The following is a 17,336-nucleotide window of genomic DNA, read 5'->3' on the forward strand; positions in this document are numbered from 1 at the left end:
ATTTTGAAAAGTCGAATATTAAGTCGTATTACGGGCCAAATCGTAATATGCATAGTACAATAGACTCACTCATTTTATATAATGTAAAATCAAGCTAAAGAAAATAATGATGACAAATAAATATATTAAAACAACTTATAACTTTTTTTGTCCACTTGAAATTATTAAATTTTCAAACGTAGATATATCATAAATTGATTTCAACAATTTAAACTCGGCAATCATCTTATTAATTTTAAGTACAGATTAACTTTATTATTTTATAAATAGTAAATAAACTTCGGCGTGGTGTTAACTTTGAATTCTAAGCATAACTCTTGCTATTATACATTTAAATTCTATAAGAATAAAGTTTGTCGCAATAAAATTAGGAGGAGAGTTTCAATACCTCATGTTTTTCATACTTTATATTTTATATATTCGTTTTCAAAGTTCAAACTGTTGATCTAAATTGCTCAACATAATATCCATACTAAAATATATTTGGAGATGAAATTTTATGATTTTTGAATTTATTTTATTTTATTTTTTAAAATAGATACAAAATCATTGTTTCTAGACCGTTCACAAAACAATGATTTTTTTACCTATCTTATAAAATTTCATCATCAAGAATATTTTAGTATGTATATTATGTTGAGAGATTCGAATCGACAATTTGAATTTTGAAAATAAAGATACGAAATATGAGATATGATATGATATGAAATGCATGGTGTATTGGAAACCTCCTCCTCTGAAATTAAATAAAGAGTGAGTCTATGGTACTATGCATATTACGATTTGGCACCGTGCTATGACTCTATATTTGAGTTTTTAAATCCTAACGGTCGATCCGAACCGTTCATCTTGTTCTCCATATTAATATGTGTTTGGAGACCAAAATTTTACATTTTTTGAAATTTTTTTACTATTTTTTTAGATTTATTGAAAATCACTGTTTTTGGATGGTCCAGAATTTTCAGATCAAGTGATTTTCTAAATATCTAAAAAAATAGTAAAAAAATTTCAAAAAATGTAAAATTTGGTCTCCAAACACATATTAATATGGAGAACAAGATGAACGATTCGGATCGACCGTTAGAATTTAAAAACTCAAATATAGAGCAGTAATACGGTAACAATCCGTGATATGCATAGTATCATAGACTCACTCTTAAATAAATTAGAAAAAACAACTCTGACAATAATAATAATGTTTTTTTTTTCATAGGTATTGGAAATGCACGAGCCACGAGGTATTGAAACCTCCTCGCAAGTAACTCACTGCCTTCGTCACTGTAGAACCGCACGTGAAGGATTTTCGTATGAGCAAATATCTCAGATATACGCTGGATTATGCATGCATGTTTACTAGCTTAACTAATAATTTGCACCGACCGACGAGTCGACATAAATACGGCAACAGACAGACAGTCAGACAGACCATAATGCATAATGCTCTCGTCCTTCCTGCCTATTTGCCTGTTTCCATATAATTCCATATCCTCACTGTACACTACTCACATCCATCACCCTTGCGACGCTAAACAATACAATCCTCCATTAACAATGACACTTCCTTCCCATCTCCCCACCTCCCCGCCAAACCACTCCCAATAAACCCACAATGGGTTACCAATCTCTCCCCCAAATAGCCTAGTAAATTCTTCCCGGTTGCAAACCCACAATGGGCTACCAACCACTCCCACAAGGATCCGGCACCGGCAACACCGGTAACACTGGTACCGGCGCCGCCTCAAGCCCCCGCTTCTCCGGTCACCAAATGACGCGTCGTGCTAACTCGTTCAAGCGCAGCCCTAAGGCCGATGTTGAGCTTCAGATCGGCTCACCAAGGTCTCCGTTAGCCGACGCTACAGTGAATCTGAATAATGAATCAAGTGTGGATGCGCCATCGGCGCACCACCAACACCAGACTGGTGGAAAGTCGAGATTTGGTGTTTTCAGAAAGCACGGCGGCGCTGACAAGAAAAGGATTGGGAACTTTGCTCTCCTGGTTTTTTGCGGGTTTTGTTTCGTTCTCGGTCTGGTGAAGTTCTTCGCTGGGAGGTATTTTGGATTTGGATTAGTGCCTCTAATTTCAAAAAGTTCGACCTTTGAGTTTAAGGTGAGTTAAATTTCTTTCTAGTCTTCTTTTTTTCTTATAAATCTCCGTGATAATTGTGTTGTGTGTGTGCGTGTGTGTTTTCTAAATTCTCCTTTTGCCATGTTAGACGAAGTTCTAGCTGATATCTTGTTTCTGCTTCTAACATGTCGAGGAAAAATGTAGTAATTATGGGATATAATTGACTATACTGTGAAAATTGTATCAATGGAATAAATGAGTGGCAGCTAGTTAGAATTACAAATTATTATTCATTTATTTTGGAAATGAATTCTGTTTGAACATTACAACTTGGTTATTTTTTTTAGGCTTTTAGCTGTTCTGTTCAAACTTTTTGAAACATGCTTCAATCACAATTTGCAGATTTAAAGGATTATTTCAATAACCTACTAATAAAGCAATGCTAATACAGTATAAATTAGCTTCAATTTGAAAACTGTTGATCGCTTCAAAATCTGAATTATTCTAGTCATATCTAGTTGGAGATGCTGTACTTTTTAATGTTGCCTAAAGGTACTGCACTTTGAAAGTTTTGTGAGATTGTTTGGGACCTTTTGCTGTTATCCGTAATTAATTCTAAGGAGATAGTGTGAGGTGTAAGCATGTTAGCAAATTCTTCAACACTTGGGAGAACTTAATTCTTGACTTAGGCATCCCATGTGTTCTCTCCACTAAATGACTGTCCTCTAATATAATATTTTAATTATAAATAAATTATCTTTAAGATACCGAATTCTTAAATTGGTTCATGAAGTTTCAACTTCTCATTCTTGTTCCTAAATATATCAATCTGTACCATTTCTTACCTTAACATTTCATTAAAAGAAGGCTGGAATATTGCATGAAACATCTATGTTTTTTCTTATTAAATTTGAGGTATATTGTAATGTATTGTTATTTTGAAATTAGCCTTCACAATTTTCATCAATTTGTTCAACACAAAGTGTTAGTAAGAATAAAAAGAGTACAAGTTGGAATCTTTAGGGAATTAAATGGAAATTTTGTACCTTTGCTGACCAAAATGGGAATTGCATGATACTTAGGGTCACCTTACAGTTAAAAGCTTTTTTTTAATGAAAATTGTGCGAACTAAGAGGGAGATTTCTTTGGTTTGCAGGATATAGGTACAACAGACTCTAATAATCTAGAATTCAAGGTACCTCAAAACAATGGAGGAAGTGGTACAGGAGGGAGTGAAAGGATGCTAACGACCCTTGAGTCAGGGATGCAGGTCCACAATAATGAGGCAGGAACCGCTTCTTCCTACCCTCCTACTTATCTTCTCATTGACCTTTTTTTTTTTAGCTAAGGTTTCGTTAGTAATAATGTTATTTTGTTGCGCAGTTTTCTTCAGGCATATGGGCTCAACCTCTTGCCCAAGATTTTGTCCAGTGCATAGATACAAGCTCTCACAAAAGTACGTTTGGTCCTGAGCAAAATGCCTAGTTACATTATGAGTTTTATATACACATTTTACATACCTGTTTGTTCATATGATCCAGTACTGGTACCAGAAAGTTTTTTTAATTGTGTATTTGCTGAGCCTATACCAGCTAATTATGGCTTTTGTCATGGTTATTTGGTGGTGAATTACTTTAGAGCTAGTTCATGCACTAGTTGTTAAGATAAAATTCTTTTGAAAACTTGAGAGATTCTGAAAATGTTTTTTACAACTGTATTGTTGAACCTGTTTTTCCATTAAACAATTGGGCCAGATGATGGTATACATTTGTATCCACTGGATCCTTGATTAATGTTAGCTATTGAAAATTTAATATATATTTCTTCATGGTTCTGTAGAGATGGATCCAAAGACGAATGGCTACATTCTCATGAATGCTAATGGAGGTTTGAATCAGATGAGATTCGGGGTCTGAAATAGTTGCACCAATATATTCATTTGCTTAAAATTAGGCAATAAGACTGGAACCACCCAAGTTTTGTTTGTTTGACTTCTATTTTACAATAAAGAACTATGCCAAAATCCATCACTACCAGAGCTATCACCTTGCATTCAAAGTTTGGAAGTGTTAACAATCTGAAGAACCTGACCAAACATGAGAGTTCTGAATTGTTAATGACTTGACTGACTTGAAAAACTCCTTTGACGTGACCCAACCAAAACCTGGGTAACTTGAAATCTGAATAAGAACTTAATATTGACCGAATTGAGTTAAGCGAAACAAATTAACCCTCATCCTGTATCAAAATTTGTTTAGATTATTATTCAAATAGACTACGATACAGGATGGATGACTCCTTAACTTAAATCATCTGGCTCTATTCATCTTTACTGCATGATCTGTGACCTGGAGCAGGCTGAAACTTGACTGAGCCAGTTAAACGTAAGCTGAAACTGGAGACAAATTTAATGATTGAACTTAAAACCAGAAATTACCAGGCCTAAAAGTTGAACCTAATCTAACCACGTGTTTGCAGCTCTTAGCAGTTAAAAAACATGAATCTGGATATGTATTGTGCAAAATGCAGAGGGAAACAAGTCACTAAGTATGCGTTTTGGCAAGTTCTTCTTACTATATTAATAATTCCTCAAGGCTGTTAGTGATGGGTTTTTGGCAAAGATTGAGATGATTTAAGAAAGTGGATGCCTAGGAGTAGCTTATGGTGAACAACAGAAGCTTATGTTGTTCTAGTTTCAAATTCATATATATATATTTTTTTAAAGTAGTGCTATGAATCATCTGTTTCCTTTTTTTTGTGTGTGGAAACAGTCAACAATTTAACAAAATAAAACTAAAAGAAAATGATAAAAAGGTAGTTGTGATGATGCCAATTTTGATAAAACTCAATTTTAGTATGCAGATATGTGATATGGTTGCTGTGGCTAAAATAATGAAGGCTACATTGGTTCTTCCTTCGCTTGATCATACCTCATACTGGGCAGATGACAGGTATTCCATTTGTCCTTAATAGTAATTATTATTTTCTCTTGGTAGTAGTACTCCAGAAGTTTTCAACTGAACTCAAACTATGTCCGATTAAGGCTTGACCCTGTTAGTTGGCTGCAAGTGCCATTGGCTCCTAAATAAGCCTTGATTTTTTCTAAATTTTAGCAGACTGAAAATAACACCAGAAATTTGAGTTTAGAAAGCAAACCATACTGATTGCTTACTCGGCCAACAAATAACATTTGTAACAGTGCCTGCTTTATGACATCTCATAACCGTTACTTTCTCTATATTTCTCAATTATTGGTTTTCTTTTCACCAGCGAATTTAAGGATCTTTTCAACTGGAAGCACTTCATAGACACACTGAAGAATGAGGTTCATATTGTGGAAAGCTTGCCAGCTGCTTATGCAGGCATTGAACCTTTTTCAAAAACTCCCATTTCTTGGTCTAAGGTCAATTCAATTTCCCCGTGCGCATAATTCTTTGTACTCCTTTGTATTCCTTTGTATTTTCAATTTTGTATAATGATTTTTGCCTGAATAATAGCAATTGGCAGTTCAAGAGTAACTCAAGAATGTTGAAAACTTTGATAGAAGGGAAATGTTTGTAAACTTTGGGGAAAAAATAAAGAACAAAGTTGGTCATTAAAATTATGAAACCAAGTAGCGACAACATAGCCCGTTAGCATCCTGTTGCTCAGATCTCAGTTGATGCCATGGTATTTAAATTGCTTATATGCATTGTGGTATTGAAGTAAAACCAATCACATAACACATGTTAGTGTATTAACTTTAACTGAATACCCGATGGTGCTCATGAATGCGGAATGCATCTTACTGCACTTTGCTTTTTGTATGGTTAAAATTTATCTATGCAAGTGTAGTCCAGTAATTACAGATTCTGAAGTAAGACCCTATTGTAGCATAAGATCAGCAGTTTATTTGTTTGGGGCTGAGCTCTCCATTAGACGCTGAATTTTCATGAATAAATCATGAATCATTTTACAGCTCTTCCCATAATCCTTGCAGAGTTCTGTACTTGCCAACTCTGAAATTATGGGTTATAGAACTGTTTTGATTTTCCTTTTTCAGGTTAGCTACTACAAGACAGAAGTGCTGCCTCTATTGAAAAAACACAAGGTGATATACTTCACCCATACGGATTCTAGACTGGCGAACAATGGGATCCCAAGTTCTTTACAAAAGTTAAGATGTCTAGTCAACTACAGGGCATTGAAATACTCTTCGACCATTGAAGAACTAGGCGCTACCCTTATTTCTAGGATGAGGCATAACGGAAGCCCTTTTCTTGCTCTTCATCTAAGGCAAGTCATCTTCCTATTATTTATTTCATTTTTTATTTAATAAAGCAATGATATTTAAATGTGTGTCCATGCACACAGTTCTCAGAATAGAATAGTCTTGGTCTGTTATGAAATAAGTAGTATATCCAAAATAAAGTATCAGCCACAAAAATTACAAAATTTGAAGTAGAATTGCAATTTGTGTTGAAGTTGAGGAATCGAGAAACAGATCTTTCTTTCCTTGGGAGGGGACAGGGGGTTGTGGGCCTTAAAATCATGTTGCGAATGTGGGCTACACTAATTGGACTTTTCTTTAAAGCGAAAGTGGATATTTATCATGTGCTGATGCACATGAGTGTAGTGACAATTATTGACCTGACCTGACCCTGATCTGGAAAGGAATGGCCAGTCAGCTTGATGGTTCTGATTTGACCCAACCTGCCAGAGGGTCTGATCCAGTCAGTTTATCTTGTATCTCATTCATTTTTTCTTCTTAAAGAAGTAATGAGATTAGACTGCAAATTAACCATTAACAACATGTAGAAGAATATATAAGCGTAATGAATAACTAAGACCAACAAAATTCTGATATGTTGAGTGGGTTGGTTACCAGTCAATGTCTCAACTTACCAGTGGATTGGATCCGACCCAAGCTGAATGTGATTTTTTAGTTTTGGAAGTCATTGATCAATATAGTCAGAATAAATTATATCTGTCCATAAAAGGGTTACAAATTGTCCCATTTCAACCCCTATGCAAAACAGTATCTCACAGTTTGAGATCTTTGATTTGTGATTTATATGATATGCTTGTTTGGACTTTGGTTTCTAGAATTTTGAAGATATGATTTTTTGTAAAATAATTGAATTCAATCTGGTAAGACCTATTTTTTTGCAGTCGCATATATTTCTTGCTAAGTAAAAATTATGAATTCAGCAAACTTAACAATTCAATAATTATTAACCATGGTACTTTTTCAATCTTTGAAACCTAATGGGCACATTCCCAGTTATTAGTCCTTTCCATACAGTTAACCAATATCTAACTATATGTTCAGATATGAAAAGGACATGCTAGCATTCACCGGGTGTAGCCACAACCTTACAGCAGAGGAAGATGAGTCTCTTCGCAAGATGCGCTATGAAGTAGCCCACTGGAAAGAAAAGGAGATCAACTCAACAGAGAGAAGGCTCCTAGGGGGTTGTCCCTTGACCCCTAGAGAAACGTCCCTTCTACTAAAAGCGCTAGGGTTCTCCTCTGAAACACGAATATACTTGGTGGCAGGTGAAGCTTTTGGAAATGACAGCATGAAATATCTGACAGATGATTTTCCAAATATTTATTCTCACTTGAGCTTGGCCATGGAGGAGGAGCTCAGGCCGTTCCAGAATCATCAAAACATGCTTGCTGGGCTGGACTATGTGGTGGCTTTGGAAAGTGATGTTTTCATCTATACATATGATGGGAACATGGGGAAGGCAGTGCTGGGTCATCGACGGTTCGAGAATTTCAGAAAAACCATCAGCCCAGACAGGTAATGGATTATTTATTTATTTGATTACTTCTATTTGTGCGAGTGTATGTTATTTCATGCATAAGATGAGCACATATGATTATCAATTCATACCAGTGGTCATCTTCAACCAATTGTTGACTTGTACCTGCTGTACAATTGGGTTTTTTTTGGTATGATAAAATCTCTGGTATGATAAAGTTCATTAGATGTGATGACAATTATGCTAGTAAGGCATAACAGGAAGGAATGAAAATTACATTGCTGATATGCAGCTTATATGATTGGTAAGGTTGGGTACTACTATGTTCGGATGGTGATGAACCTGCAGTTTAGTGGGATTTAGACTCAATGAGAAAATTTTCTCATGGGCTGTTTGGATGCTTTTTCTTTTTTTCTAAGATGTCATTTGGATTTTTTTCCATCTTTATTCACTTCCGTTTGGAAAATCCGTGGGAAGAAAAATAAGATCAAACCAAACTAATATTCCAATGATCTTCTCTTGCTTCATCTCTCTCCACAATCTTTTCAAATAAAAAAATGTCAATGCATTAGTGCTCCGTATTGGATAAATTATAGTTGCTTATACTTGTCCTTGCACCTGAATCTCACAGAAATTAACATGATATCAAATTACTCAATTTAATTTTCTAATTATAAAAGAATGTTTTCAGTTATCGAATATCATAATTATTTTTGCCTTTATTTTAATATCATTAATGTAATTTACATGGCTAACTAAAAAGAAACTTTTTCATTTATTATGCTTGTACAATTTTATTTTTTGTTTTCCTAAATTTTATTATGCTAATTATTAGACTTTAGATTACTAGAATTGATAAAGAAAACTATTAATCAGAAAAGTAGTATTCATAACAAGTATTTCAAAAAGCAAAAAAAAAAAAAAAAACAGTTTCTCATGAATATCTTTCTCAAATTAAGATTTTTTTCACAATTATCCCATGGTATTATCAAACATTTATTTTAGCACATTCTCATGATCATTCCCATGTCCAAAAAATCTTACCCTGCTCGACAACCGAACAGGCAGTAAAAGTGTTTGGCTTCAAATTTTGATCCGTATACATTTTATTTTGAAACTGGATCGGGTTTGATTCAATATTAAGTTTAATAATGGATCCTCCAAGTCTAGTAATTTAGATCCGGGTAGAAAGATGTAAGTATTGATGAACCAGTACTGCACTGTTCTGGTACTATGTGTTAAAGTAACATTATAATCCTTTAAAATCACTTACCAAACCTTTTATCTATGATCTATCTAATATAAAAGCTCCACTCTTAAAACAAAATTAAAATGTTGGTCATAATAATATAACACAGTGCCATATGTAAAATTGAATCTGTATTAGATTGGGTATTTGTATGGTTATTTAGTCAGGTTTATATATGGATCGGGTATGTAGGTTAATACCATACCCTACCCATTATAATGGGTCTGGATGGTACTCTGATTGGACATGGATTAATTCTAAACCTTACCCATAACTTAATCAAGTATATTCTTGAAACCATACCTTAGCTATTTTAATTGGGTCCCAGTTGGCTCATGCTGGACAAGACCAGATCCGGACAAGATAATCAGGTAAATGTAGCACCTCTACTGGTGTACTGATACCATATTCCTCTCTCTTAAAGATGACCAGTATCTTGTGGAATTTGGGCAGTAATTTATTATTCATGCTGGCCCTGATACATATTCCATGTCCATTATGTTAGTTGATGTAAAAATCCCAGATTCAGGTTTTCCTCTTTTTTTTGTGAATAATGAATGCTATTATATTTTTTTCACATCTTGCGGATGGAAAAATTGGATAAGGTGCTAACACTAGTGTCATACAGGATGAATTTTGTGAAACTAGTAGATCAGTATGACACGGGAGAAATAACATGGAAAAAGTTCAGCTCCAAAGTGAAAAAATTACACAAGGACCGATCTGGAGCTCCTTATCTTAGGGAACCTGGCGAGTTTCCGAAATTGGAGGAGTCTTTTTATGCAAATCCTTTGCCTGGCTGCATATGCGAGAAATAAATTATATGTGGTTCTATGGTACAATAACTGCAGATAAAAATCAAAATCACACTTATGATCATGTGACAGACTCACACGGGTTCTAGAGGCACGAATTGTGGCCTCTGACGGTGGCAATTATTTTTGTCAACTTTATTAACTGAGAAGGGCCATTAAGCTTAATTGGTCTGACTGAGTATTGCAAAACACACAAAATTAGAAAGATTACTGAGTTGTAGAACTAGGTTCCTTGTAGGCAAGTTGTAAAGGTGGGGTTTCTTGTTGTTGTATCATCATTCATATTATTTGTATAAATTAATTATATAATTATAGGCGGAGCTGGACAGCTGGTATTACATTTCATTTTTGAGCTTTATAGAAATGAACTTGTTTTTGTTGTTTTTGCAAAATGAAAGTCACTATGCCAATTGACATCTCTATTGTGCTGTTTGACTTCCATCTGAACTTAATGCAACATCCTTGGCTACCTTTCTAAAAAAAGAGAGGGAAAAGTTAGCTTATTCGTTGAATTAAGTTCAAATTATTTTTGTACGCTAATAGCTTATGATGAAGATCTCTACATTCTATATTATACCAGCTGTGGCACGACAGGTTGACCGCATAATTTTTTTTTTTTTTTGAGTAAATTTGGGTTTCACCCACCCAGTTGACCGCAAAATTGAATCCTTCACATCGCTAAAAAAAAAAAAAAGTACAAAATTCTGTAATCAAATATAGAAAAGAATGTACCGGAAAAGATTCTCGTTTGTTATAAGAGTATCGACTGCCATCCTATCGTTGGCAAATTCAACATGCCTAGGCCCATAACAGGCATGTGAAGAATCCTATAATTATGCAATAGAAGAATCCTATAATTGTGAAAAAAAGCATGAGAATATTTTGGTACCAATAATTGACAGGAGAAGAGACTTTGTCACGGTTAAAAGAAAACAGTTCTACCATTCCGGAGCACAGTAAAGAAATCCTTCAAGGCTCGAACTTGTAATTGACAAACCAAATATTATAACTGAAGATAAAAAATTAATGTCAGCATGTTTCAAAATTAAAATATAAATTTTGATCAAGCAAAATTAACTTCAAAAACTAAAAGTGTGTATTTGTCTTTTTTTAAACTAGTATACCTCTTCTGGGAAATTGAAATTGTGTCGATCTTTTTTTGATTCATCTCAGTTACCTAAGCTCGTTGCAGATTTGGTATCAGAACACTCAGTCTCAGCTGGGGAAGAAGAAGAGGAACAAGATCGCAAGAAACCACAAGATGCCGAAGCTAAGAAGCAGCGAGCAAGAGGATGAGACTCCTCCAAATCTGGCAGAGACTAGTGACAAGCTGGCCAAGATCGTGAGAGATTCAGAGTCATCTTCGCAAATCCGGGTCGATCGGATGAACAAGATGGAGAGCAAGATTGATGAAATGAGCAAGACTATTGTTGAAACGATGGGAATGCTCAGGAATTTCATGAGTAACAAGTCACCTGAAATTGGTGAAACCAGTCACTCGGCACAGAAGACTCTACTCGTCCGGGTAATGGACTCTCAAGGCCAAGAAGAGACCCTAATGCAAATCCAGAGAATGTTGATTATTTTTATGAAACAAAAAGGGGCAATAGACAGGTAGATTTTCACACTCAGATTCAAAGGGTTCATCCACCTAGATTTGAGTTTGCCATTTTTGATGGGACAGGCCCAACTGATTGTCTTGAGGACTGTAATCTCTACTTTGAAATCTATCAGACAGTTGAGATGTATAGAACCATGATGGCAACTATGAATTTTGTAGGAGTGACAAAAGAATGGTATAGTTGTTTTAGGGTTGAAAACCCTAACCCCTCTTGGCCTATACTGGTAGATGAGGTGTTAAAAAGATTCCAGTCCAAAAATTCCTCTCATAGAGTTGTACCAGTACGTGTATAACTAGAAAGCCTCTGGTAGAGTTGTATTAGCTATTGTGCAGTACCATTAAAAAAAATTGTATCATTGAAAGGACCTGTGCAGGATGTCCCGTCTAAATAGTAAATACTATCATAAAATAATATAGAAATTTGAGTGAATATCTTTGGAGCTTCATTTTGTACAAAGATTCACATTTGGAAACATATATAAAACATGAGCTTATATTTGTCATTGATTCACTATAATCACTGATCATTAAGTACAAAAATCTATCACATACTAAGACATAAAAACCTAACAGAGAAGTGCAAACTGATAGCCCCTCAAACATACAAATTTGTTGAAATGTCACCACAAAAGTTTCCGACTACTAGATATTCATGCATCACCATCACTCTCTCCATCCTCATTGATTTCGTCATCATCTGGAAAAACAAAAATTTTACACTTCTCTGATAACCTGGGGAAGAACTTAGCTCCTCAAAACCTACCGTGGGATTCCCCTAGTCAAAAAATGAATTGTTCTAACCGAGGTGCAGTGCTTAACACAAGTTTTGCAATTCTAGCATTGACTTGTCCGTTTGTGACCACTCAGGGTCATGAATCATGATCATAGAATGAACATAAACTCCAGGCGTTTAAACAAGCTGTCTCGGAATTCAAAACAATTCGAAATAGCTTATTTAAACGCCTGGAGTTAGTTAAATCTTTCTATCTTTCATACTGCCTATTGATAGTAGTAGATCTCTATACGGAGTACTTCTAAGTTCTAAGTTTGGTGCATTTTGAAACAAGATAAGAGCAGCTGTTGTTCTGACACCTCTTTGAGTGAAAGTTTCACTAAAATTATCTCTTTTATATCACTCAAAGAGGTGATCCGAACAACAACTGCACCAAATCTTCTTCGGGTTTGAACTTTGAAGAGTGAATGAGAGATTTCGGAAAAGAAGAGAGTGACAGCAAGAGAGGGAAAAACAGAGAGATATATAGAGAGAAGCATAGAAGGGGTCAAGAATTCGTATCCTATGCATTAACTCTGAAGTCTGATCTCTGTACAATTATTGAATCGGATGATACGTTGGGTTGAATTCAGATCCTCCTCGCTACCGTAATAGAGAATCTTTTGCAATTACTGGATCTGGACCGTTATTTTTAAATTGGCACGAATCTCAGAGCTCAATAATACTGCCCCTGTGTAGCTCGAATCTCAAAGTGACTAGAAGTTAATCTCAAACCGTAAAGTAAAAGATCTTTTACAGTATTGGAGAGGATACTTGTCCGTGTTGGGTGAGTGGAGTTCACTCCGAAGTCTGAACTCTGAACTGAAGGGACAACAAGATCAATATTTTCTCTGTTTCATAAACAACGGACAAGTCCAGTTTCCCTTTCAAAGCTGAGGTGCTTGATTCCTCCAGTGCCTCGGTAATTCGGAGGAAATGAAGCATTCATTAATTCATTAATTATGTGACTAGAGATAAAGTGTATTATCCGGTCTTGACCTCTGACTAGAAATTAAATACACCGGTTTCTGCATCCACGAGTAGTCGCATCACCGAAAATAGAGCGAATGTCTTCGTGAGAGGTGGCATCATATCATAAATCAGATTTCTAAGCCACGGATCCATTCAAAAATTGTGCTTCTTCTGATAAATCTTAGCCATTCATTGAAGATCAAACGGACATAAGAGGAGCTAGTGGAGATGATCGAAACAAAACTTGTGCTTCTTCATATTTTTATTTTTATGTGAGATCTCACTCCAGATTGCATTGATAAGAAAAGTTGTTGTCCACCTGGCAACTATTCTTCTCAAAGAATTCGCATCCTCTGAGATATCTCATATTTTGCGTGACTTTTTGGAAAATCTCACCGTTCAAATACGTTATGCACGAATCTCGAAGCTCAAATAATACTGGGTCCCTGTGCTACCCCGAATAGGCAGCGGACATGTCGTCACGCAAAAGTTGAGATATCTCATACGCACTCCTCCTCGAATTCGTATCCTCTGAGATATCTCATATTTTGCGTGACTTTTGGGAAAATCTGAACCGTTCAAATACGTTCTGCACGAATCTCGTAGCTCAAATAAAACTGGGCCCGATTCTAACCCCGAATAGGCACTGGACACGTCGGTCACGCAAAAGTTGAAATATCTTAGAGGATACGCAAATGCAACCTTTGGTGTTGCATTGTTGTGTTGGTCTGCTCCGGTGTGGCCTTCTATGATGCATGTTTTGTAACGATCTTCTTCTTCTTCATCCATGATACGTAATTACGTATACTTAAATTACGTGTCTCCGTCTTTTAAACTTATAATTTTTATTATCCTTTAAAATTTATTAATTCTTTTTTTAGATTTGTTTTTATTAGTTCTGATAATTACCTTCTAACTTGCTTAATTATCAATGCAATAAAATTAACTCATAAATTCAAATGTATTTTACAAATTCGAATTTAGTGATTAAATAAAATTACTTATAGATGTTGGCAGCCTTTTGCAATAATACGCCGAAGACGAAAGGTATACGAAATCAGTTTTGAATTGTTTTGCAACATTGGTTTTATTCATTAATGGAACCCAACTGATTAAATAAGTTTTAACTAAATAAAGGACTGATTAGTTCTTGTAATTCACAGGATCTTATCATAACAAGAAACTTCAACAAAGCTTGACAATAAATAAATGACATGCACAAATTACGAACCACAAAAATGGCCTGAAGAGATTTAATTCATTAAATAAAACTCAAGAAATGATTAATTAATTTGTTCCTCCAAGCACACCCTTGAGCTTCTTCACCTCATAATCGTCAAGGAAGGTAACCTTCTCAACAAGGGCTGATGGAAGACTGTTTGCAAACAGTGCAAAAGCAGTAATCTGGAGACCAGGGTTCGGGCTGCTGAAGCTAACGAAAGCAACCGCATTTGAACCTCCTGCATTTATCTGCACATAACTTACAATGTTTAATTCATGTTGAAGCTATAATAGGTGAAAATAATTGTCAATTATCAGTTGGAAAGTTGCACTCATCGCGTGTCCTGCTTTTCAATAAATAAATTAACAAAACCATTTTGAGTTTTTGACTCCATGATACAAATTAAAATTCAGCACACACACACACACATATATTCCACCCGGTAGATATAAAAAATCATATAAATTTTACCTGAAAATGGAGGAGTCCTTGTGGAAAAAGCATGGTGTCTCCCTTCTTAAGTGTCTTTGTGTATACTGCATTAGCACTACTGGAGATAAACCCGGCACATATACTTCCTTGGATAACAATGAGAAGCTCTGAACCGCCAGGGTGTGTGTGAAGTGGTACAACACCACCTGGTGCAAGGTCTAGCCTGGCAGCTGATATCCCTAGCCCATTGGTACCGGGAAGTTGTCCGACAAAGGCTGGTGTAACGGCAGCCTTGATAATGTTTGTTGTGTTTCCAGGAACACCGAGGCCACTAAACACAAAGTCATCTACTGTTACATCATCAACCTTCTTGCATACGTAACCAGACGGTGTGTCAGCACCCGTCAGGTCTGCGACACAGAAGTCATCCTGCAGTGCAGAGGCACTGTAGGAGAGCACGAGGAGGGATAGGAGGACGATAGAATGCATGTTGTATGCTATATTTTGGTCTCTAAAAGATGGTATAATTAATTAGAATGATAACGCCTTATATAGAGAATGTAGGATTAGATGTGATATTATAGGGATTGTGTGGTGGTGTGTGGCCATGCAAGATATCACGAGAATAGCTGTTGAGATTTGGACAATGAGGAAGTGGACAGAGTATTGAGCTGTAATGGTCCTTACATATGTGGCAAATTATGGTCTTTGTATAATTCAATAATTGTATTACCAGAGAGAAAGGAGAAAGAGAGAGAGAGAGGACAATTGAAGGCTTTAAATTTTCTGGATGATGGTCCTGTCAAGATTAGAAATTAATTCTATTACATTGTTTTTTTGAACAAATTCTATTACATTTACTGTTTGATTAATGAAATGTGTAAGAATGTGAAAGACACCACCTAGCTGTATGTTTAAAATTTCAACAGTCCTTGCCAACGTTATTTTCAGTTTATGTTGTCATATCCAAGTGTGGAAACTCCTTGAAATGTTTATATTCTTTCCGTTTATGGTGTCATATCCAATATGTGGATTGTTTTGTGCAGATTTTGTCCCATCAACAATTTTATAATTTTCCACTTAATTTGCTGGTACTCGATCCAAGGGAAAAAAAAAGGGTCACATTCTCATATCTAGCTAGAAGATTTTTTTTGTTTTGTTTTTTTTTTTTTTTTTGAGAATTCGGAGCAATTGTATTAAGCTTGGAATTTTTGTCTGGATGGAGATAATATGAGAAAAAAATTTTGGATGTATTCGGATTATTTCTAGAGGGTTTTGATCTATATCAAAAGGACTTGATTAAGTTGAACTAAGAACAAGTTTTATTAGACATTTTAGATGAAGTGCATTATACAACATAGTGTAATTAATGCACCTCTGGAGCTAAATAACATGAGCTCAATGTATATGTTTATTTAAACAAAGAAAATCTATGTAATAGCTACCTTGTAAATCGTTGAATCAATGCAATTGCCTACGGGCTTTCAACCAAAAAAAAAAAAAAAAAAAAAAAAAACAAACATGAGACATTGAAGAGAGTTCGCATTGCAATATACTCCGATTTTTTTTATATATATCCAAAAATTAAATCAAATTACAAAAAATAACCGAAGCACCGTTGAATTTCGATTATTACCCAATCCGGTTATCCAATAACCGGATTTGATAGAAATGTTCGGTTATCCACTCCCCGGACTCAAAATGCACAAATCCGGTTAATGGTTAACCGGATTTGTGCATTTTGCCTTTTTTTTTTTTTTTTTTGAAAACAATTTTTTTTTGTATTAAAATATTAGAAATATTAAATATATTTCTTTGAAAATAGATATAATACAATATAATTTGATTTATTAGAAAGACTGCAACAAATAACCCGGATCAATATTTTTCAGATCGGATTTTTCGCAACTGTAAGAAAAATTAATATATTTCTTTATGTGTTATTGGAAAAAAATAAAAATAATTAGATTCTGAGTTATTGATCCCGGTTCAAAAGTCACTTCTAGGTAATTCAGAAAATATTGTGATCCTTCTAGTACATTTAATTTATAAAAAGTTGTATCTATTTTTGAAAAAAATCAAAAACTTTAATTTATTTAATTATTGTTTTTCAAAAAGAATTCTCAAAATAGATACAACATTTTATAAATTAAATGTACTAGAAAGGTCACAATATTTTCTGGATTACCTAGAAGTGACTTTTGAACCGGGATCAATAACTCAGAATCTAATTATTTTTATTTTTTCCAATAACACATAAAGAAATATATTAATTTTTCTTACAGCCGCGAAAAATCCGATCTGAAAAATATTGATCCGGGTTATTTGTTGCAGTCTTTCTAATAAATCAAATTATATTGTATTATATCTATTTTCAAAGAAATATATTTAATATTTATAATATTTTAATACAAAAAATAAAAAATTTCTGTTTTCAA

General features: G+C 34.8%; 2 protein-coding genes across 2 annotated transcripts; one reads left to right on the forward strand and one right to left on the reverse strand.

Moving 5' to 3' along the window:
* Positions 1–1,507: 1,507 nt before the first annotated feature.
* On the forward strand, positions 1,508–10,257 carry LOC144573972 (O-fucosyltransferase 35-like). Its single transcript, XM_078323769.1, has 9 exons — positions 1,508–2,107; positions 3,222–3,350; positions 3,449–3,521; positions 3,905–3,975; positions 4,928–5,016; positions 5,336–5,468; positions 6,108–6,340; positions 7,377–7,853; positions 9,693–10,257. The coding sequence occupies exons 1-9, from the start codon at positions 1,670–1,672 to the stop codon at positions 9,880–9,882; spliced, it is 1,833 nt and encodes a 610-aa protein (XP_078179895.1). The 5' UTR covers positions 1,508–1,669; the 3' UTR covers positions 9,883–10,257.
* A 4,115-nt stretch (positions 10,258–14,372) lies between these two features.
* Positions 14,373–15,438, reverse strand: LOC144574211 (germin-like protein 8-14). Its single transcript, XM_078324114.1, has 2 exons — positions 14,938–15,438; positions 14,373–14,714 (listed from the first exon to the last, which is right to left on the reverse strand). Exons 1-2 carry the CDS (start codon positions 15,385–15,387, stop codon positions 14,532–14,534), a joined length of 633 nt encoding a protein of 210 aa, XP_078180240.1. The 5' UTR covers positions 15,388–15,438; the 3' UTR covers positions 14,373–14,531.
* Positions 15,439–17,336: the final 1,898 nt, after the last annotated feature.

This window comes from Carex rostrata, chromosome 22 (genome assembly GCF_964058835.1).
Source record: "Carex rostrata chromosome 22, lpCarRost1.2, whole genome shotgun sequence".
NCBI classification, from domain to species: Eukaryota; Viridiplantae; Streptophyta; class Magnoliopsida; order Poales; family Cyperaceae; genus Carex; species Carex rostrata.

Bases quoted from the DNA above. Each gene is read 5' to 3' on its own strand.
- LOC144574211 (XM_078324114.1), bottom strand. From the start codon at position 15,387: ATGCATTCTATCGTCCTCCTATCCCTCCTCGTGCTCTCCTACAGTGCC. The intron at 14,715-14,937 runs GTAAAATTTATA...AGTTATGTGCAG, and splicing joins AAGGACTCCTCCATTTTCAG to ATAAATGCAGGAGGTTCAAA.
- LOC144573972 (XM_078323769.1), top strand. From the start codon at position 1,670: ATGGGCTACCAACCACTCCCACAAGGATCCGGCACCGGCAACACCGGT. The intron at 3,351-3,448 runs GCAGGAACCGCT...TTTGTTGCGCAG, and splicing joins TGCAGGTCCACAATAATGAG to TTTTCTTCAGGCATATGGGC. The intron at 5,469-6,107 runs GTCAATTCAATT...TTCCTTTTTCAG, and splicing joins CTCCCATTTCTTGGTCTAAG to GTTAGCTACTACAAGACAGA.